General features: G+C 55.4%; 1 protein-coding gene across 1 annotated transcript in view; it reads right to left on the minus strand.

Moving 5' to 3' along the window:
* Positions 1 to 4,101: 4,101 nt before the first annotated feature.
* Positions 4,102 to 22,316, minus strand: part of WFS1 (wolframin ER transmembrane glycoprotein) — a 32,140-nt gene continuing 13,925 nt past the window's right edge. The window contains exons 3-8 of the mRNA XM_043448052.1: positions 18,240 to 18,322; positions 17,620 to 17,764; positions 15,532 to 15,702; positions 13,765 to 13,845; positions 12,732 to 12,877; positions 4,102 to 6,851 (exon numbers count right to left, since the gene is read on the minus strand). Of these exons, the coding sequence (XP_043303987.1) occupies positions 5,043 to 6,851; positions 12,732 to 12,877; positions 13,765 to 13,845; positions 15,532 to 15,702; positions 17,620 to 17,764; positions 18,240 to 18,322 (2,435 nt within the window). The 3' untranslated portion in view covers positions 4,102 to 5,042. The remainder of the gene's footprint in view (positions 6,852 to 12,731; positions 12,878 to 13,764; positions 13,846 to 15,531; positions 15,703 to 17,619; positions 17,765 to 18,239; positions 18,323 to 22,316) is intronic.

Below are 22,316 nucleotides of genomic sequence, written 5' to 3' on the forward strand. Positions count from 1 at the left end.
AAAAAAAAAAAAAAGAATTGGTCTTTTTTTTTTTTTTTTTGGCTGCACAGGGTCTTCGTTGTGGAACACAGGCTTTCCATGCTGTGGTGAGCGGGCTCTAGAGCAAGCAGGCTCAGTAGTTGCAGGCGCAGGCTTAATTTGGACAGTAGCACAGTATTCTTGCCTGGAGAATCCCCATGGACAGAGGGGCCTGGCGAGCTACAGTCCGTGGGGTTGCAAAGAGTCGGACATGACTGAGGACTTTCATTGTTTCTTTAACTTTTTCTTTTTTTTTTCTTTAACTTTTTCTTTTTTTTTTCTTTAACTTTTTCATGTGGGACCTTAGTCTCCTGACCAGGGATCAAACCTGTGTTCCCCTGCATTGGAAGGCGAATTCTTAACCACTGGACCACCAGGGAAGTCTTCAAGAATTGGTCTTTAGAGGCATGTCCACAAAAGGAGGGCAGTCTTTCTTTTTTTTTAATTTTTATCTTTTTGAGGGCAGTCTTTCTGATACTGCTCTCCACCCCCAGAGAAGATGGACAGGGAAGTTTCCGTGAAAGATGCTCCTCCAAGTCCTGGCATTTGGTGGTCTCACCGCACTGTATGGGAAACTGGTACCAGACCCTCTCCAGGCCTCAACAGCGTCTTCCCTGTGCAGCACAAAGGCTGTGATGGTTTCATGGTAGATCATGAGACCCCACTCCCCACCCCACTACATTGCAGACCCAGAGAGGGTGAAGGCCCCCGTGGGTGCTCAGACATGGGGTAATCTGCTGGTGGCCCCTGCGGTCAGCACAGTTCTTTCCTGGCAGGTCTAAGGGTGACCCTTCTGTTCTGAAGAGGGATTTTATGGCCCAGGTAAATGGTGGTTTCTTCATGGCTCTGTAAAAAGAACAGGCTTTGGTTCTGTCCAGCTCTGCCACCTCCTGGCCGTGTGACTTTGACCAAGTCCATACAACACAAACATGAACCTTTAATTCTCACGTGTATATGTTTGGGAGGTCAGGTGGCAGGTCATGGGACCTGGTTCCCAGAACCAAACAGCCTCACAAAGTGCCAGACCCATAGTGATGCTCAGAGACCTAGGTCCCCTCCTTGTAGCAGGAGCCTTTGCTCCCAACAGCCTGACCTCTGTAAATCCCTCCATGCGTCTACCATCTGGTCCTGGGCCCTGAAGGCAGCAGCCTGTTTATCAACAGGAAAGAAGGATGGTGAACAGGCCAGGGATTCTCAGGACCACAGGGGCCAAGGGCCTTCTGATGTTTACTGTCCCGTGGAAACTGTCCAAAGAAGCAGCATCTGCCTCTGAAGGGCCAGCCGGCCAGGTCTGCTGGGGAAGTGGGGATGGTTTCCACTGTCCCTTTCCTCCTCCACACTGTACCTGAAAGGGCCCTCAGGTCCATTTTCCTGAGTTCAGCCCTGACCTTATACCAAGACCCTGGCTTCAGAACCAAGAGAGGGGCTGCAGCTGCCTCCAGGACCAAGACTCAATCCCACCCTGGCCTTTGGACCCCAGGCTTTATCCTCTGGGACCCCCGGCATCCAGGGCAATGCCTGAGGCTCTGATGAGTGCCCTGAAGGTTGAACAGTCTTCCTCTGACCTCGCTGAATCCAACCCTTCCCCTTCTTATCAAAACAGGGCAGACCCCACAGCCTCCCAGGAGCCTTCTGGCCCCGTCTCCCACCCTAGGCTGGAGTTCCACCCTCTCTGGGCCCCCACAGCACTTCCTGTGTGTGAAGGCAGGGAGGCACTTCTAACTGAATCAGGGGCCCACTCAGATCTGACTTGGGTGATTTTCCCGAGGGTGGGACTTGGGTTTGACTCAAACTGTGGAATTACAACATCTGCTCAGCATCACAGTGCCATAAATATTTGTTCGAGGGCAGCAGCGACGCATCCAAAGCTCATTAGTTAGGTTAAATAAGGAATGTTTGAGATCATAAGCCACACGTACCAGCCAACCTTTTCTGGATGTGTAGTCATGAGGAATTAAAGTCGTGAGGCAGAGAGAAAGGCAGGACGGTGGGTCCCAGGGGGTGTGGTGTTGGGGGAGGGGGTATAGACAGAGCACCATCTAACACCAGGCTCCTGTTGGGATTCAGCCACTCCATTAAGTTCTGTTCAGCTAAACATGAATTATTTTCACAAAGGTTAAGTTTTTAAAAAGCTGGAAGGGACATTCTTCTGGTGAGGGCTTATACGTGTGTATGTGTGAGCTCGGTCATATCTGACTCTTTGCAACACCACGGACTGTAGCCTGCCAGGCTCCTCTGTCCATGGAACTTTCCAGGCAAGAATACTGGAGTGAGCTGCCATTTCCTTCTCCAGGGGATGGACCTGGGGTTGAACTCACATCTCCAGGATTGAACCCACAACTCGGGCATTGCAGGCAGATTCTTTACCTCTGAGCCACCTGGGAAGCCCAAGGGCCTGTATAAGGTTCTTAATCGGTTCTGAAGCTCCATCAATGTTTAACTATGCTTAAAACATTCACAAATGAGTATTTACTAGTGCCTGACACTATTGTGACCACCCTGCAATAAAATTAACTAGTCTAGTCCGTAAAAACAACCAGAGGCCAGCCCTCTTACATTCCCAAGTCATAGAAGAGGCACCGGAGGCCTGGAAAGGGTGAAACTGTCTGAGGTCACACAGCTGGGACGAGGGGTTCAAACCAGCCAGGTGGCCTCCTTTCTCGTCTGCTGTGTAGGTTACACCGAAACTTGCACTGTTTTCACTTGGAGTTCTGTTCATCTTTTAAAAAAGGGTTTCATTGCTAGGTATTGATTGGGTTGGCAAAAAAGTCTGTTCAGGTTTTTCTGTACCCTCCTATGGAAAAACCCAAGTGAACTTTTTGGCCAACCCAGTAGTTTTACAAACCACTGACCTAACCCAGACTCACCATTTTATAGATCAGGACGCTGGAACCTGGGGACAGGGGATGAACGGCCGATCCAGGGCAAGCCCCCCCCGACACCCGTGAGACCGCACCACCTTCTGCTCCTAGGGGGCAGCTCTGCTGGGGAGCAGGGTAACAGCGTGGCCCAGGGGACCATGGTTCAATTCTGGCCCCGTTGTTCAGTGTGACCTCCTCTCCTGAACCTGTTTTCTGCAGATCAGTGTTGTCACAGTACTTCCCCAGCCCAGGGAAGATGAGATGAGGTCATCTGCATTCACTCAGAAAACTAGGCAGCTCCGCCCACCCCACTCTCCCAGACTGGACCATCCGTGGGGAGTCTGGGAGGCAAAGCTGAACTATGAACACATTTCAGGGCCTCGCAAACCTCCAGATCAGAAGAGGGGTGGGGCTGACCTTTAACCTCATCTCACTGCCTGCAAAGAAACCTGGGAGCAAACACACAGCTCAGAGGGCCACTGCCCTCCTGAGCACCTCCCAACACGTGGGATCTCAGGCAGGCCTGACCACGCTGGAGGACAAAACAGGAAGGGTTGGCTGTACAGGGACACACCTGCCGATCACCATGCTGAGATGCGTCTTCAAACTGGAGGCAGCTGCTCCCTGAACCAACTCCTGACCACAGATGCATGTATGAACAACTCCAGGTTTCCTGACCACACAACGAACTGGACCTGCTGCTCACTGGGTGGGGGCACAGCCCACTAGGGGGCAGAAGAGGTTGCCAGGGACTAGAGGGACCCAGGCAGACACGTCCTCCTGCCCAAGGGACCCAGACACCCAGGGCGCTAAGGTTTCTGAGAGACCCCGAGCTGCTCTAGCCGCTCCCCCTGCCCACATGGCTCAAGTTCTGATGATAATGCTATGGGATTATCATCATTCTTTTCTGAACACAGGATATGGTTTCAAACAACACACTCCTGAACAAGGCGGCAGCTACTGAGTCAGGAACAACCATGTATGAACCCTCTCAGCAGTGTTTTGAGTTTCTCAAATCATTGTAACCATGTGCATTTCACACCTTAAGGCCTGAGTGGACAGCTGGGTGGTGGGGTCCCTGGCCAAGTGGGGCTGGGGCTGCTCATTGAGACTTCTGCTCTTTGTAACTCAAACTGTACTTGTACATAATTGAGTGCAAGTGTAGACACCTGTTGATTCTCTAGCATGCGCTTAAAAAAAAAATGACTTAAAGGACAGCAAATTTCATCAAAGGTTTTTATTTTGGCTGCTTCAGGACCTTGACTTTCTGCTTTCTGGCTCTGAACACGGTCTAGCTTTTCTGAGCACTGGGAAGGGTTTGCAATCCAGATTCCATGATTTCCAACTCTTTGCGACCCCATGGACTGTAGCCCACCAGGGTCCTCTGTCCATGGGATACTCCAGGTAAGAATACTGGAGTGCGAAGCCATTTCCTTCTCCAGGGGGTCTTCCTGGCCCAGGGATCAAACCTGCATCTACCCAGGGATGGTCCCCGTGGATTCAGGCAAGACCCTGAAAAACTCACCCTCTGCCCACCAGACAGGAGAGCCTCAGCAGCACGCAGGCTGAGACATGCAGAGCTCCGGGCTTCTGCCCACGTGGCCTCCGTCTCAGAATCAGGCAGGGCCCCGGCCACATGACAGAGCAGCTCCGCAGGCCCCCGGAGCCTGTCAAGGCTTAGCAGCGATCAAATAAATAAGAAAGGCTATCAAGTCTACACAGCAGCACTACTGGTTCTCCAAATAACAAACTCAAACGGAAGTAGTGAGGGGCTGGGGGCGGGGCTAGGGCTGGCGGGGGCGTGCGTGGAGGCGGTGCGGGAGGGACGAGTGTCTGTAAAGTGCTTTCCGGGTGCCGGGATCCTAGTCTGGCTGACACACCAGCTGCACGCGGAGAGGTTGGGGCTACGGGTGGAGGCTGTGCATGCAATTTCCAACCACGCCGGGCGCGCAGGGTGGACAGAGCTACAGTGGTCAGCCCGTTCACGGAAGTGTGAGCCGACTGCGAGCGACTGAGGGTCTCCGAAGCCCTGTGTTTGCACACGCACACACACACACACACACACAGATGAGTGTTGCGCCATCCAGCTGGGGGGTGGGGGGGTGCACACGGGGGAGGTCCGGGCAGCCACGCGCAACTGCTGCTCCTGCAGGGGACGCGTCCTCAGGCCGCCGACAGGAAGGGGAAGAAGAAGAAGTCGAAGGCGAACTTGACGGCCCCGTGCGCGGCGCTCCGCCAGTCCCGCTCGACCTTCACGTGCCGCCGGGCGGGCGCCAGCTGCGCCATGCAGTTGAGGCAGCTGATGGCCTTGAGCTCGAAGACGGGCCACTTGCTGCCCAGGCGGCCCTCCAGGACGGTGCTGAACTCGATGACGCTGCCCTGGCGCAGGTGAAGGAGCACGTCCTTGAACTCGCTGCTGGCCCGCAGCACGATGTCCTTGGTGACGTCGTCCTCCTCGGGCCCGCGCGTGCCGTTGGCGCTGCTGTAGGGCATGCCCACCGTGATCTCAAACTTGTAGCGGTCGAACCTCTTCATGTGGCACGGGTGCTTGGCCAGGAGCTTGAGGCGGCAGAGCTCCTCCTCGGCCGTGGAGACGTTGCCGGGGCTACAGGACGGGTAGGCCTCCCCGTAGAGGCAGCGCAGCCAGTCGCCCAGGAAGAGCGGCAGCACGTGGACGGCCGACTCGGCGCTGTTGTCGATCTCGGTCACGCGCACGTACTTGAAGCGGCCGGTCCACGTGACCCGGTGGCCCTCCAGGTGGCTGCAGAGGATCTGGGTGCGGGCCATGTTGGTCTCCTTCCAGGCCCGCGGCCCGCACAGGAAGCCGTACTGCGGCCAGGTCAGCGTGGAGTTGTAGACCTTCATGCCCTCCGAGCGGTACAGGTAGAACCAGCAGAAGAGCACGATGGCCGTGAGCCACACCAGGATGAGCTTGACGACGGAGCTCCGCGTCAGGGACTTGACCATCCCCAACACCGAGAAGTTGGCCTTGGTCCACCAGCGGACCAGCAGGGGGACGCTGCAGAGCACCAGGGTGACGGCGATCTTGGTGAGCTCCAGGGACACGAACCAGCGGGCCAGCTGTAGCGCGCCCATCAGCGCCAGGCCGAACACCAGGATGGGGAGAGCGAAGAGGAAGAGGAAGTAGCCCACGGAGGCCCGCACCAGCCCCAGGCCGGTGGACTCCAGCAGGAGGACCACCGACAGCTCGCACCACATGAAGCAGACCAGGTAAGGGACCAGGTAGCAGTAGGTGCCTTTGAAGTTCCTCAGCTGGGCCATGCGGAGGAACAGATAGAGCAGGTAGATGTACAACAGGCAGGGCACGCTCACGTTCAGCACGACCAAGTGGCCCACGGGCACCGTGAAGAAGGTCTGGCCCAGGAGCTTCAGGTAGCACCAGTCAACGGGCACGGTGGGCAGCAGGGAGAGCAGGCCGGCCGCCACCTCGGTCAGCAGGGCTCTCCTGGTGTAGGGCTCAGCCGAGGTGCTCAGGCTCATGTAGCTGGTGACCGTGAAGAAGACCGACACGACGGCCAGCTCCGAGCAGGGCATGTAGTCCTTGCTGGCGATGGGGAAGGAGAAGATGACGAAGAAAACGGACAGCAGGAAGTGGACGTAGGGCTCCAGGTGGTTCCAGCCGAAGTTCCCCTCGGCCTGCTCCACATCCAGGTTGGGCTCGAAGCGCAGGAGCAGGCTGGTGAGCGCGCGGAAGCTCTCCCAGGCCTTGCTGTCCTGGAAAACCTTGAGGGTGCAGATGACCATGGAGACGAAGGACAGGTAGAAGACGACCAGGGGCACAAAGAAGGCGAAAAAGTCGATGGTGAGGTTGCTGATGATGAAGAAGAAGACCAGGGCGTTGATGTGGTGGGTGGGCACGAGGGTGGACAGCCAATGCACGCCCGCCCGGGACGCCAGATCAATCAGGTACTCCTTAAGCTCCATGATGACGTGCAAGGGGTACTTGACCACCTGGGAGGAGGGGTGGAGACGAAGGAGGGGCGTTAGAACCCGGACCACTCTGTGCCGCGTCACTGCTCCCTGTTAGCCCTTCCATTCTCCCCGAAATCGGGGCCTGGCCCTGGGCCAAGTGAACACACCCAATGTTTCAACCAATGGCTGGTCCCTCGGTCTGCAAAGTCCTTCCACCTGTAGCTCTCTCTTTAGGTGGTGATGTTCCACGTGGTCCCCACAAACCTGCCCTTGATTCTACCCAGTCCTGCAGAGTCTGCCCTCTACCTGCTGCCCATCCCTGACCCCTAACTATCCACAAAGGTCTCCAGGCTCATGAGTGCCGGTCTCCCCTCCGAGATCTTGGGTGCCTCAAGGAGCCCACCTGGCCCCTTCTTCTGTCCCCTTGGGGCCTCACACTTGCAAAGACAACAGAGGACCAGGCTACTTGCATCTCAGCCACCCCTGTGATGAGGACTTCACCTCCAGAGCCTCTGCCTCTGGTGGATCAGGGTGGGGGTGGGGGGATCCACCAAGGGGGAGAGGAAGTGCTGCTTTACCAGCCTACCCTGGGCCCTGCCCATCCCAGGAGCAGGGACTCCAGAAAGGAGAGTTTGCACCACGTGAATGGAAATGATTCAGCTGTAACAGGGCTGATGTGACATTTTCACTGCAGCAGGAGCCCCGTCACCTGCCGCCTGCACCACCCACCCCTGCACACCCGTGTGCTCAGAACAGACACACAGCCCCCCGGGGAAACCTGCTCCCCGCCTTGCGTCCCACCCGCCCACCCCCAGACTGTACACAGAGCAAAGGGCAGCGGAAACCCTCGTCCTTTCCCATGAGAGAAGAGGAATGAGGGGCTGGCAGGGAGGCGAGGGGAGGACCAGCCTCGGGCAGGAGGCAGGGACGATCCTGCCATCAGGGTGGCCCCCACACCTGCCTGGTCCTCTATACAGAATCCCTGAGGCTCTCAGCTCCACCAGGGCCCTGGGGAGATGGGAGAGAAGCTGAAGGAGCTGAGAAGAGAACGTGTCCCTGACTGTGCTAGGGCTCACGCAAGGAGGTCAGGGGCGTGGCCCACACTGAAGAGGGGCGGTCCTTGTGAGGAACACCCACGTGGGGGCAGGGAAGCCCAGCTGAGCCCACAGCCCATTTGAGGGGCAATGTGATAGAAGCCCGGTCAGTAGCCGGGTGAGGTGGGCGGCACCACCTCCATCTACGTCCTGGGAACACGCTCCTTCTGCCCCGTGAACACAAGGGCAGAGGAGGAGCTGGGATCCTGGGTGAGCACAACTGAGTGGCAACATGGGTGTGGCTGTCATCTGCCCAAGAGGCTGGGGTGTCAACTCTGGATGACCAGGACACCCAGGAGGAGCTGGCAGAGTGAGTTTTCCAGATAAGAGGGACCTGGGCTTACAGGGGAAACAGGAGTGTTTAACAACATGTGTTTGTGCACTTCTGTAGACACCCACATGGGGGAGTGCATGCATGCTCAGCTGTGTCTGACTGTGCAAACCCATGGACTATAACACGCCAGGCTCCTCTGTCCATAGGTTTCTCTAGGCAAGAACACTGGATGGGGTTGCTCCAGGGGATCTTCCTGACCCAGGGATCGAATCAGTATCTCTTGAGTCTCTTGCATTGGCAGATGGGTTCTTTTACAACTGAGCCACCTGGCAAACCCCACTTGTATATGTTCAAAGAGCTGCATTCCTCCTCATTTAACTGACAGTCCACTTACCCTCTGTTTCAGAACAAGCAAGAAAATGATGAAACCAACAAACCAGCTCAGGGCTCCCCCAGCTCACTGGGACCAGCTTCCCCAGGAGGAGACCCAGTGCTCACCCTGTCTGGAGGGGGTACCAAGGAACTTTGGATGCCATAAAGTCAGCCTTGGTGGGGACTTCTGACACTTGTTGTTGGTCAGTTGCTAAGTCAGGTCCCCCCTGACTTTTAAGATGCCAGCGACTCCATGGACTGCAGCACACCAGGTTCCCCTGACCTCCACTATCTCCTGGAATTTGCTCAAATTCATGTCCATTGATTCAGTGATGCCATCCAACCATCTTGTCCTCTGTCATCCCCTTCTCCTTTTGCCTTCAGTCTTTCCCAGCATCAAGGTCTTTTCCAATGAGTCAGCTCTTCGCATCAGGCAGTCAAAGTATTAGAGCTTCAGCAACAGTCCTTCCTATGAATATTCAGGGTTGATTTCCTATAGGATTGACTGGTTTGATCTCCTTGCAGTCCAAGGGGCTCTCAAGAGTCTTCTCCAACACCACAATTCGAAAGCATCAATTCTTCACCTCTCAGCCTTCTTTATGATCCAACTCCCACACCCACACATGACTACTGGAAAAACCATAGATTTGACTATCCAGACCTTTGTCAGCAAAGTGATGTCTCTGCTTTTTAATACGCTGTCAAGGATTGTCATAGCTTTCTTCCCAAGGAGCAAGTGTCTTTTAATTTCATGGCTGCAGTCACCATCCGCAGTGATTTTGGAGCCCAAGAAATAAAACCTGTCACTCCTTCCAATTTTTCCCCTTCTATTTGCCACGAAGTGATGGGACCGAGTGCCATGATCCCATGTTTTTTAAATGTTGAGTTTCAAGCCAGCTTTTTAACTCTCCTCTTTCACCTTCATCAAGAGGCTCTTTAGTTTATTTTCACTTTCGGCCATTAGAGTGGTATCACCCACACATCTGACACTTGCCAGACAGCAAACCAAAAAGAACCTGCTCCAGCTCTCCAGGAGGAACACCTTCGGCCAAAAACCAGATACACCAGCTAAAACATCAACAACGGAAAGAGCCCGTGCATGCGTCAGCCGCTGTCTGCTCTGCTCGGCTAATCCCTGTGGGTGGGGCCTCGCTAACCAGACAGGCGAGAGGCACCCAGAGCTCCTGTTCTCATCTCTGTTCTCTCTCTGCACAGTCGGTGCTGGGCAGCTTTGAGGGAGCTGGCCTGGAGGCACCCCAGTTAGCTGGCACCTTATAATTAACCTGAAACTCTTTCCTAATGCTCAAAACCATTCACATTATTTATTTATTTATTTTTTGCCTATTGAGACCACACAATCACATGGTTGAGAGAACATTTGAAAGACAACGAAGCTTCTAGAACCTGAAGTCCAACAGTGCTGGCCTCTGCCGACACAGTAAGCCCCGTGGCCGCCGTGACCAGAGCTCTCCTTTTAAGGTCCCCATTCTGTCCCCTGTCGCTTCTACCCAAGCATTACTACTTGGGGCCCCATCAATTTGTGAGACTAGAAACTTTTTCGGTAGAGGCAGTCCAAACAAATTAAAGTGAACTCTACTTCAAGCAGGAAAGAAGTTTTTAAAAAACGAGCAGGGAGTCGTTCACAGCACGACAGGAGAGGGCACCCTGAGCAGGGTCTGCAGTTACCAGCAGCCGTCACCCCGGACACGCTTGGCTGACATGAGAGACCGAAGAGAACTGCCCGGTACCAACCTGGGCAGCCAACCAAGGAGGCCAGAGCTCGCCCAGAGGGTCCAAGCTGGTTCATTGAGAACCTGCACAGACCTGAGCCAATGTCCACGTGCTGGACTTTCAATAATGTGACACAAACACTGTTATGATTTTAAGACATTTCTGAATCCATCTTTAAGAAGGTTTCATCTGTCACAAAGGCTGGAGAAGCCTGGAGACTGGAACGTCCCTGGGGGTCACGTCGGCTTGCAGAGGGGTGTCTGGCACTTTCCACTGGGGGTGCCGGGCCCTCCCCAGGCACGTGTCCCTTCTCTGTTCCCGGAGGGTGGTTAATAAAGGCTGGGACAGCTTTGAGTTCCAGGAGATTCATTCTGCTCCGATTCATTCTCTCTTTTCCAAAACACTTTTTTTTTTTTTGGCTGAGTTGTGTCTTTTGTTTCTGCGTGGGCTTTTTTCTCTAGTGGCAGACAGCAGAGGCTACTCTTCATTGCAGTTCGTGGGCTTCTCATTGCAGTGGCCTCTCTTGTTGTGAAACACAGGCTTTTAAGTGAACAAGCTTCAGTAGTTCCACTTGCGGGTTAAGTTGCTCCATAGCATGTGGGATCTTCCTGGATCAGAGACTGAACCTGTGTCCTCTGCATTGGCAGGCAGATTCTTTACCACTGAGCCACCAGGGAAGCCCTCAAAAATACTTTTAATGAGATAAATTATAAAGCAATCGAAGGGCTCTGATGACTATTGCAAAAAATGTAAAAACAAAACAAATAGCCTATTTCTTGTCAGGATACTTTAAATCTCTTTTTCACAAAAAGGAGTTTCAGACATCTTACAGCACTGAGCTTGTCACCCGTACAGAACATGACATAACTTGCTGTCCAAAGCAGGTATTATTAGTAATTATGACAGGACAACACAAACTAGGATGTCCAGGCCGGGACCGCCTGGCCCACAGGTCTTCCCTCAAGCACCCGTTCACCTTTGACCCTCACTGGCATTTGGGGGGCACCTCCTCTTTAGCCAAGAACCATGGCAAACGCTCCACCTTTCCTCTCTCATGTTAGTAAGAAATCCAATGGCATTTGGAACACACTTAGCCCAGGCCTGCCCCCGGGTGGGCCCTCAATAAGAACAGTGACTTCCTGGTCGAGTTCCTAGGCCGTCCTGACCCTGCATCTCAGAACCTTCACCCCGACACCCTACCTGCCCTCAGGGGCTCTCAGGAAGCTCGCTGGTCCGGAGCGTGGCCTTCACACCCACCCTCTGGGCTGCAACTTGTCTAAGAACTTGCTCCCAAGGCGGCCTCCCCACCCACGAGGGCAGCTTTCTGAGCCTCCATATTCAGCCCCTAGCACGGGGCTTTCGCTGAGAATGTGTCTGGGATGGGGACACACCAGCACACTTCCCATCACCGGCCCCAACCCTGTTCACACACCAGCAGCCCACTCCAACTGCACTGTGGGCAGGTCACACACGGGCCCAGGAGCTGGGGAAGCACAGAACCCTACAGACTCTTGGGGGACCAATGCCAGGGGCTCTGTGATGCTTTGTCTGCTCAGAGGCCCCTGTGCTGGCCGGGTCCCCTTGGCCACTCGTGGGGATGGACCTGTCTGGGGCCAGGCGGCCAGACTTCTGAAAATCCTAGTGCTCTCAGCAAAGGGAGATACAGATGATGAATTCAACCCCCTGAGCTGAACTTGGGGGAACCAGTGAAGGGGGGGCATGGTCACACTTCACCAAGGCTTATATCTGCCCCCTTAGTCACAAACCACGTGGCCAGGAAAACAAAAGCTGTGACTCCAGGGGCACGAGCGGCCACTCCTGGCTGTCGGCACAGATCTGGACGTGCCGCGCTCGTCCTTTGTCATCACGGCTGCTCGCTGGCGGGAGGCGAGCAAACACGAGCTCCCTCCCACCCCCACCCACCTTCAGGTCGCCCTCGGTCACCTCCCCTGCCACCCTCTCCACACCCGCTCGCTCCCAGAACCCCTGCAGATCCGGATAAACAGGAACCACCGCGGGGCCCTCCTGAACACAAGACCGCACTTTGCTTTTGGGGGGAGGCACCTTCGAGGAACCGACCTCCCCTCTGGGCCATAAACGGACATTTTTCCAAAGGATGGAGTCTAGGTGAAAGGTGGTCTCCAGGGTACGGCACCCTGCTCCCCACACGGCGTTTTGCAGGGAAAGATGCGAAGGTGACCGTGCACGTCTAGCAACCACTGGGCCCGCCCGACCCCAACAGGACCCCTGGCTCCAGATCTTGGGCATGTATGGGAGGCTTCCTTTCACGAGGACGCGTCCTTATGCAGTTATGTGGATGACCTGGGGGCACGGGTCACCCCAGGACAAGCGACACAGCCCGTGAGGTTCCCTGCTGGGCGAGGTTTCCCACCTACAGCTCCCCGGGGGGGCACCCGGGCGGGCAGGTGGCCCGGGTCGAGGACTCACCTTCAGGCGCAGGGGTAAGTCCTCGGGACTCTTGCCCGCCACCTCGTCGTCATCGTCGTCCTGCAGGAACAGGTCGGCGGGGATGATGCCCTTGGCATACTTCTTGGTGATCTCCACGAAGTCGTCCAGGGCTATGTAGCTCTTGGCTGAAGCACAGGAGAGGATGGATACACACAGGGTTGGCGAGACCGCGAGCACCGCCACCCCGTGGAGATGGGCATGCGGCGGGCGGCAGCTGTGCCAGGGCCAGGCCGGAGACGGGCGACCCCTCTCGGGCCCGGACAATGAGAGGAGAGAGAGGCACGCAGGCCTGCCGAGGCCTTCTGGCCTTGGGGACCCCGCCGTCCCTCCCCTGAAGCGTCCCTCTCCCCACCCCTCACCCTTAAAGCCCTGGGGGGCTGCCTGAGCCAGGCTCCGTGCGGACCCTTCTTCAGAACATTTTCCAGCCGTGCTGCTCTGACCCCCTTGCCCCCTCGGCCCTGACCCGTGCAGCCCAGCCACCTACCAGCCCCTCCAGCCAACACACATCCTCCCAGGGCCTACTATGTGCCAGGCATGTGCTCAAACTTCCATTACCCCCCACCCCCAAGTCCAGCCTGACATCCCCACCTCCCCACAGCCCATGCTGGGGGCAGCCCCCACTCCCAGCTGGGTGCCCCCAGGGCCTTTGCCAATGAGGTTCACTCACTCAGCCTGGAGCATCCACCTCCTTGCCCTTCTCAGGCTACCCACCTCCCCACCCCCCCACCCCCAGCCATCACAGCCCCCAGCATCTTTCTCCATCAGGGACAGTTATACTGCCCTCTTGTCCCTCCAGTGTGTATGCTCCCAGTGGGTGGGGTCCAAATCCCAGAGCCCAGAACACCGACACCCAACCAACAGCCCCAGAGGGGCTGGACGGAAGATCCATCAGCCTCTGAGACCCTGGGGGCCAGGCCTGGACTGATGGGGGGCACAGACATGATGCCCAGGGTGGTGGGGGCGACAGAATGGCCAAAGGTGTCGCTAGCACAGGACTGGCAGCCGTACTCACATTCGCTGCTGACCAAGCGCTCCAGCACCCGCCTCTGCTTCTGCAGGGACTTGGGGACAGGCCCAGGCTGCACCCCGCCATCTGCAGGGACAAAGCAGGCAAGAGTCAAGGCCGGCTGACTGCCCCATCCCCTGCAATAAGTGAGTAAAAGTGGCTCAGTCATGTCCAACTCTTTGCAACCCCACGGACTATACAGTTCGTGGAATTCTCCAGGCCAGCATACTGGAGTGGGTAGCCTTTTCCTTCTCCAGGGGATCTTCCCAACCCAGGGATCGAGCCCAGGTCTCCTGCATTGCAGGCAGATTCTTTACCAGATGAGCTATTAGGGAATCCCAAGAATACTGGAGTGGGTAGCCTATCCCTTCTCCAGCAGATCTTCCCGGCCCAGGAATCAAACTGGGGTCTCCTGCATTGCAGGCGGATTCTTTACCAACTGAGCTATGAGGGAAGCCCCATCCCCTGCAAACCCCCTAGAAACTTGCCAGTGTCCATGCAGCCCTGGAGGGCTGTGCAAGGGCCAGCCCTTGGGACCACCACTGCTCAACCTCCATCACAAGGTGACTCGGGCCCCGCTGGGCACACCCCGAGCCCTGGACACAGCACACTCTCTGATCAGGCAGCCTGCCCCCGGACACCTTTGCTGGCATTGTCCCTTGGTGTGAGCTTCCCCTGGAAGAGACCAAGCTCCCCAGGGCCACTGGGCAGGCCTTCCTGTGTCCCCAGCCCTGGTGCAGAAGTCAGTTCAGTGGGTGAACACCGAGCCAGGACTGAGGTATCGACACCTCCCCCGCCAACACCCACACCCAGCAGGCATTCACGGGGCTCTCCCCATGACAGGCCCCAGGCGGCCTTTGCAGGGTCGGGTCAGGTAGGGGCTGGACCACAGGGCGAGACAACACGAGTGGAGGGGGGTGCTGTGACCGAGAGGGGCCACAGCAGCCCAGGTGAGCCCAGAGGGGTGAGGGGGCAGCAGGAATGGGGCAGGGCCGTGCCCTGCAGGGTCACTGGGGCTCCATGAGGGGCGGCATACCTCTTGGGGGTCCTGCCACTGGAGCCCCAGGCCTCACGGCCACCTCTGTCAGGCCCCAGAGGATCAGAGATCAGACAAGAGTCCTGCCCGGAGAAGGGGCAGAGGTGCCTGCCCACCCATCTTCTCTAATGCATCGGCAGGTGGCCCCAGCCCTACCCCCACCCCCAGCATCTCCCCCTCGGGGCAGGAGGGAGCTGGGTGGAGCCCTGGGCAGGTGCTTCTCAAGGTTACGAAGAGACAAAAGTCAGCCCCAACCCCGGAAATGGAGAGACCACACCCAGTCAGGGATGCCCATTCTCCTGGTCCATCTGTCCTTCTGGCTGCCCGTGCCCTGCTCGGAAAGCCGGGTTAGGAGGTGGGGGCACCGACGAGACTGGCGATGGGGCCAGCCCTGGAGAGGCTCTCGGGGATTCGGGGACCCAGGTCGCTGCCGGCACCTCTCACCCTCCCCCACTCCCTGTCCCCTTCGGGAGGAGGAGGACACCCTGGACACGCCAGCTCTGCCCATGGGCAGCGGGTGAGAGAACCCTAGGGATGGAGTGAGTCACAGAACCAGAGCTGGGCGGCCCTGAGGGGCTCCAGGAACAGGACACCCAGGAAGGACGCTCCGGAGCCTCACAGGGCACCTGCGAGGGCCCCACGAGAAGCTCCCTGGAGCCCCCCACGCCAGCTCCCACAGAGGCACCCCCAGGATCCTGGCACCGAAGCCCGGGAGGCCCCACGGGCAGACCGCGTACCGTGCTCGTTGACCTGCCCCACGTTCTCCAGCAGCTCTGCCACGGCCACCTGCTTCTTCTTCTTGGGGTTGAGCTTCCAGTACATGACGAGGGCCGCCTTGCGCACGGCCCGCTCCAGGTCGGTCTCAGAGGAGAGCTGCCTCACCTCCTGCTCGTTCTCAGAGGTGATGCCTGAGAGAGGGAGGCGTCAGAGGCCTGGGGCCACCCGCCCGCCCAGAAGCTGGCAGGGATGCCCAGCCCCGGCCAGCCCCGGCCAGCCCCGCCTGAAGGGGCTTGGGAAGCGATTCCCACGAGTGACTTTGCAGGCATCTTCATCACCACGGTGGAAATAAACGTCCAGCCCTGTCTGGCCTGAGTCCCTGAGGGTGGGAGGCTTGGCCCGGCCTTTCAGCAGACGCTCGCCGAGTGGCCACAGAGGGCCAGCGCTGGGCAAGGCCTCGCCACCTTCCTAGCTCACTCCACCCTCCCAGTCTCCCCCTCACAAGGACCCCTCTGGTGGGGTGCTGCTCTTCCCATCTCACAGATGGAGAAACTGAGGCACCCAGGGGCGGTGGCCTGGACTTGGTGTCAAGGCCACAGAGTCAGAGAGATGGAGCTGGTCTCAAACCCCAGTCAGTCTCACTGCAGCGAGCGGCCAGGCTGCAAGACGGGGGGCACCCCTACATTCACAGCATCAGACCCTCCAAGGGCAGCCGGGAGCAGTGCCTCCTCATAGACGGCCCTTTCCCGAGAGGTAACGCTCGCCCATGGAAAGAAGGGGAGCAGGTTTCATGGGCTGCTTAGCGGCTGCCTTTCCCTCTGCACGGGGACTGCCAGGGACATCAGCCTGGCCCCCACCCCACCCCAGGGGACGGTGAGACTGGGGGCGGAGGACTGATATTTTTTTTCTTCTTTGGAGCATCTCCCTAACCTTTCACCGGAGCCCACGTTTCTTGTATGATCAGGAAGCGTTCAGTGTGAAAAGGTGGAGGGTGTGGGCCATGACAGGCCCCCTCCCTCACACGCCGGCCAGTCCTCAGACCTGCCCTGGCCCCTCAGGGCCTCTGGGAAGACCACTGGCTCCAACAGTGAACTCTGGGGGCCACACTGACTCGATTGGCCAGTGCAAGACCATCCCACTGCCCTGGAGTAAGGGAGGCTGGCTTGGTAAGAAATTCTGGCCGTTCTAAGTCACTAAAGACATCAGCCTAATGTCCAGAGAAAGGAGATTCTATACAATAATAAATGTTAATAAATATCATTTCGATATATATCTTATATATATACATACATAATAAATATATATACATAAAAATAATGAATATAAATTTTGTTTTATATATATCCAAATGATAACCCTAATGTTTAAAAAAAAATTCCAATACAAAACCAGAAGAAAAACAGTAAACTACAGAGCACTTCTCTCTGGGTTTCAAGATAATTTTTAAAGATAATTTCTATCTTTATGTTTTCTATATAGTTCAAGTTTTCTATAACAACCATAAACACTTCTGCAATCTGAGCGGGATAAAAAAAGTCCCCTTTATGACACAAACACTTTCACCTTCCTTCTGAAGTTTGAACCTTCTGGAAGCACTTTTCCCTAAAACCAGGAATGAACCACTTCCCTTGGGCAGGATAACACAGTAAGTGTCCACGAGTGGCCAGGCTACACATCACTGCCCCCCAACCCCCACGCCCATCCTGGCAGCGAGTATTAGCCTAGGCGGGCCCTTCACTGGCCCCAGTCCCCAGCTGCTCCGCTCAGACTAGATGGAAAGTCAGTTCAGCAAGCACCACTCCAACCTCAGGCCTGTCATGCCCTCCAACTTGGCTCCATGGTCTACTCCTCAATTTGGATGAGGACCCAGATGATATATCTCCTTGTAGACCCCACCACAAGTTAAAGAGGATGAAAATGGCTTTGTTCCTACATATCCCATGTTATACTCCAACATCATCTACACGGCAAAGCCACGAGTGTAACAGAAACCACACTCATTTTCTAACAGCATCGCCAGCATCAGGTTTCCCTGTTGCTATTTCGGTTGTTAATTTAGCAGAGTAGTATAGCATCCTTCGTGGGTCCCTCCAAGCCCCGTCACCTACCTCTTCTGTCCGCCAGGCATCGGCGGAGAAGCTTGACGGCCTCGCGCCGGCCCTGCTTGGCGGCGAGGGTCAGCCAGTCCACGGCGGTGCAGTTGTTGAGCTCTTCGTCCCCGTCGCCAGCCATCTGCAGGTAGTGCTTCCCCACCTGCAAGCGGGATCTGGTCACACCACACACTGCGGCAGCCTCCGTGTGCAGCACCCAGGCCCTAGTCCACGTCCTGCCTTGCCCCCGCCCAGAGCCAGGCAACCTCAGGCTCCCTCACCCTGTCCGCCCGCTGCTCCCAGCCAGAGCAGGGTGTGGGGTCTCCAACCCCCACTGATGAGACGAGAGACGGGGTGGGGGCATGCGGACAGGCAGGAGGCAGGGCTGGCATCAGAGGAGGTGATGCCCAAGTTCAGGAGTGAGTTGGACAGAGGTGAACACATACATGCTCCCTGGAGGGTGGTAGGAAGAAAAGCAACACATCACAAACATGGAAACACCACAAACAGGGGCCTGCGCGTGGCAGGTGCAGGCAGGCTGCACCCACGCCCACTAGCACGCTCAGCACCAGCTTGTCCCGGGCCCCCCAAGCTGAGGGCAGCGCAGCCCGAGCCTCCCCATGGACACTGGTCCTTACCTCCGTCTGTGCCTTGGGGTCCCCAGCCTTGGCCTTCTCCAGGACTTCCTCAAAGGGGGTGTCCACATCTCCCTTCGCAGGTCCTTTAACACAGGGAAGCAAGCAGATGGAAGGTCACCATGCTGGTCCTTGCTGCTTGTCGGAGGACGAGAGGGGCTGGCAGGAACGGGCTTCAGCCCCAAGTCAGGAGCATGAGAGCAGGTGTGGAGAGGAGCTGCCAGGATGCTCCCTCCACTGCTGCACAGCCAGGGAGCAAGGACCACAAAGCTGCTGAGGGGTTCCAGGAAGGAACCCCTGTTCCAGGCACAAGGAAAGAGCGGGGCCAGACCAATAACCACCGTCACCCCCAGGGCTCACTGCAGCCAGAGCGGCTGATCTCAGGCTTGAACAGGGCTCTAGAAAGATGCAAGAGATGGGATGAAAGCCCCTGAGGTTCTTTATTTAATGATTTAAAGAACCTGCACCCCAATGCCAAGCATCCCAATAAACAAACCAAATCTATGTTTTCCAAGACAGTCATCTACACACGATTGACTTTGGGAAGTCATAATCACAGTACATACATTTTGAAATATACACATATATATTTGCAATATTGAATCACAACCAACTTTGCATGTGGCTCTGCAGTGAGATGTACCACTTCAGTGGCTCAGAAATCCCACTGAGGGGACGCTCAGGGCCTCTGGGCCTCTCCTCTCCATCAGACCTTTAGATTATCCCTAGACTCCCTAATTTTATAAAATGATGCCACAAACCAATCTGTGCGTGTATTGTTATTTGGTGGGCATTCTCCTGGTATGGGTTCTTCAGGTGAATTACTTGATCCAAGGGTCCAAATATCACATAACTCGTGCAGTATTTACTTCGTAAAACGTTATCGTAAGTTACAAAAGCTTCGTGTAACTTCACTGATTTCACTACAACCTCTCCTGCAGTGCATAGTATAACAAAAAGTGTTTTTTTAAAATCAGTTTTCACCAGTACCTTTTTCTGGTTTAAGTAACCAATACAGGGGGCCTATGCCCGACACCACAACTTGCCTCCACCCACGGTCAGCTCCCATCTTAGCAGCTGCTTATCTGGGGTTAACAGACTCTCGATATCTAGACACTTCTGGAAACAGAGGCAAAACTCAGGGAGAGTTTTTTTTATCATAAATGGATGTTGAATTTTGTCAAAGGCTTTTTCTGCATCTATTGAGATAATCATATGGTTTTTATCTTTCAATTTGTTAATGTGGTGTATTACACTGATTGATTTGCAGATATTAAAGAATCCTTGCATTCCTGGGATAAAGCCCACTTGGTCATGGTGTATGATTTTTTTAATATGTTGTTGGATTCTGTTTGCTAGAATTTTGTTAAGGATTTTTGCATCTATGTTCATCAGTGATATTGGCCTGTAGTTTTCTTTTTTTGTGGCATCCTTGTCTGGTTTTGGTATTAGGGTGATGGTGGCCTCATAGAATGAGTTTGGAAGTGTGCCTTCTTCTGCAATTTTCTGGAAAAGTTTGAGTAAGATAGGCGAGGGTGGGATGTTCTGAGAGAATAGCATTGAAACAAGTATACTATCAAGGGTGAAACAGATCACCAGCCCAGGTTGGATGCATGAGACAAGTGCTCAGGGCTGGTGCACTGGGAAGACCCAGAGGGATGGGATGGGGAGGAGGTGGGGGGGATCAGGATGGGGAACACATGTAAATCCATGGCTGATTCATGTCAATGTATGGCAAAAACCACTACAATATTGTAAAGTAATTAGCCTCCGACTAATAAAAATAAATGAAAAAAAAAATGCAAAAAATGCAAAAAAAAAAAAAAGAACGCAGGGACATAAGAGCCATCCCTAGGAATAGTGCTGGATGTCTAGCTATCCTGACCCGTTCCTCCAGACCTCTCCGAGGACCAGCTGCGTCCTTCAGGCTCAGAGTTAGCCCCTCTGTGCAGGGTGACTGAGTCTACACACTCAGGGGCCCGGTTGGGAGGCAGCAGGGCAGGGGCCTATGGTAACACAGCTCTGAAGTTCAAAGGCAAGAGCACGGGGGAGCGGGAGAGGGTGGCTGGGGATGACTCAAAGGGGAAGATTCTTCCTGAGACTCACAGGTCAGGCCCCTGCACCGTGCCCCTCTTGGTGGACAGCTTGCAAACATGATGATACCCGCCCCCCGTAGAGTTCGCCCTGCTGAGCTTCCTCACCGAGGCCCTGGGCCCAGGACAGCCACCGCAGCCCAGTGGCCCCGGACCTCGGTGCTTCTTAGTCATCAAGGTCAGCTCTCCCTTCTGGCTGCTGTCACACTCTCTGCCGGCCCTGGAATGCACTTTCCGGCCAAGGGCTCATACTAAGAGAACAAAGAGGAGGGCAGGGAAGGAGGGTGTGCGGGGTTAGAGAAATCTGACCCGAGTGTGAATCTGCCTTTAGCACTCTGAGCCTTAGGAGTGAAAGAACATTGCTACCCTATCAGTAAACAGGAGAAGGGAATGGCAACCCACTCCAGTGTTCTTGCCTGGAAAATTCCATGGACAGAGGAGCCCAGGGGACTATAGTCCATGGGGTCACAAAGAGTCAGGTACGACTGAGTGATGGAGCATCTCTCAGTGAACAAAGGATGTGAGAGTCCCTCCTGCCATGCGCTCTGGGGAGACATAGGATGAGAAAGCACAGGATACTGACCTCAGAGGGCTGAGGGGCAGATCAAAGGAATGATTCCCATGAGCCCAGACTCTTGCATCTTCCCTGTACACAGAAGAGCACTAAATTCCCTAACTCAAGATATCTGGTTTTCTTTAATTAACAGTCCTCTATTGATGTTCTGACTACCTGATCTTTGTTGCACAAACTCCTGTGCATCCTGGCTCCTCCCTTGTCTCCTGGGAGCAGTATTTCAGCGCAATCTGAGATCTGAGAGGCTGTGTTCCAGGGTTAAGTCTTCAATTTTGTCCACCAAATAAAACATAATTCTCAACTTTTAGGTTGTGTTTTTTTTTCCAGTTGACAGCATCAAAGTGTTGTGTGACCGTGTGAGACTCATTTCCAATCCCATCGTCAGTATCCAGCCGGTAGGACTGTTAGTGGAGAATGGGACACTTGGGATTAGATGCTGGTCCAGAGTTGGGTGTTCTCAGGGTGCGTCCCCTTCCCCACTCCATGCCCTTCCTCTCTCTGCTGACCCAGGGCCTCCCTGGATCACTGAGGCCATGTGTCCCAGTTCAACACCAGGTACCTCCTGCGAGTTCACAGCTCTTTTCCTGACCCACTGAAATCGCAAGTCCAAGGTCATGGAAGATTCAAGCATAGATTTATTGGCTAAAAAGATTATTCTGTCCATGATTAATTTTCCACAGAAGTTATTCATAGCCTGACATTTTGCCATGAAATAAAAGGAGAGCCCCGGAAATTGTCCCCTCCCCTGGCTCAGTCCATCTCCATGTTCCTGCGTCTCTCACGGCCCCACATTCCTTTAATGGAGACGATCTGTGACCAGCAGGTCTGGCCCATCTCCATCCCCTGGGGCAGGACACAGATCAGCAAATGCTGGACAGACAGAGGGATGAATGGATGGGGGACCAAGAAGGGAAGGGTCTCCAGCTATCTCCCCAAATCCTCGCATGGCGCCTGGAACACGTGTGGCCTGGGAATTGAACTGCCAGGCTCACCTTCCTGATCTGAGCAGGCTCTAAGTAGAAATGGACAAGGATGAGTAGTGAGCAAGTCAAACATTCCCACTCTTCAGGACCACCCAGGGCCCGTAGGCTGGGGAGCCTCAGGCACCCCCTCCCAGCAGCCCTGAGGGCTCTGCCAGCTCCTTGATGCCCACCAAGTTCTCCCGGAGCCGGCTGGGAGAAAGAGCGAGAAGCTGGCTTCCAGTTTCACCCGGCCGCTGCAATCCAGATTGGCTGGAGCGCATTGTTTAAATTGCTGACTGCATGCCAAAGGCTCTGAGAAGAAGAGCACAATCTGAAACACGCCGTGAGCAACTGTTATGCTCCCGTCTCTCGGGGCCGCTGCCCTTCTACATCCTTACTCGCTGGCCCCAGGGCAAGGCCTTGGCCTCCCAGAGTCCCCAGTCCTCTCCTG

The sequence above is a fragment of the Cervus canadensis genome, chromosome 26 (assembly GCF_019320065.1).
Source record: "Cervus canadensis isolate Bull #8, Minnesota chromosome 26, ASM1932006v1, whole genome shotgun sequence".
NCBI lineage: Eukaryota > Metazoa > Chordata > Mammalia > Artiodactyla > Cervidae > Cervus > Cervus canadensis.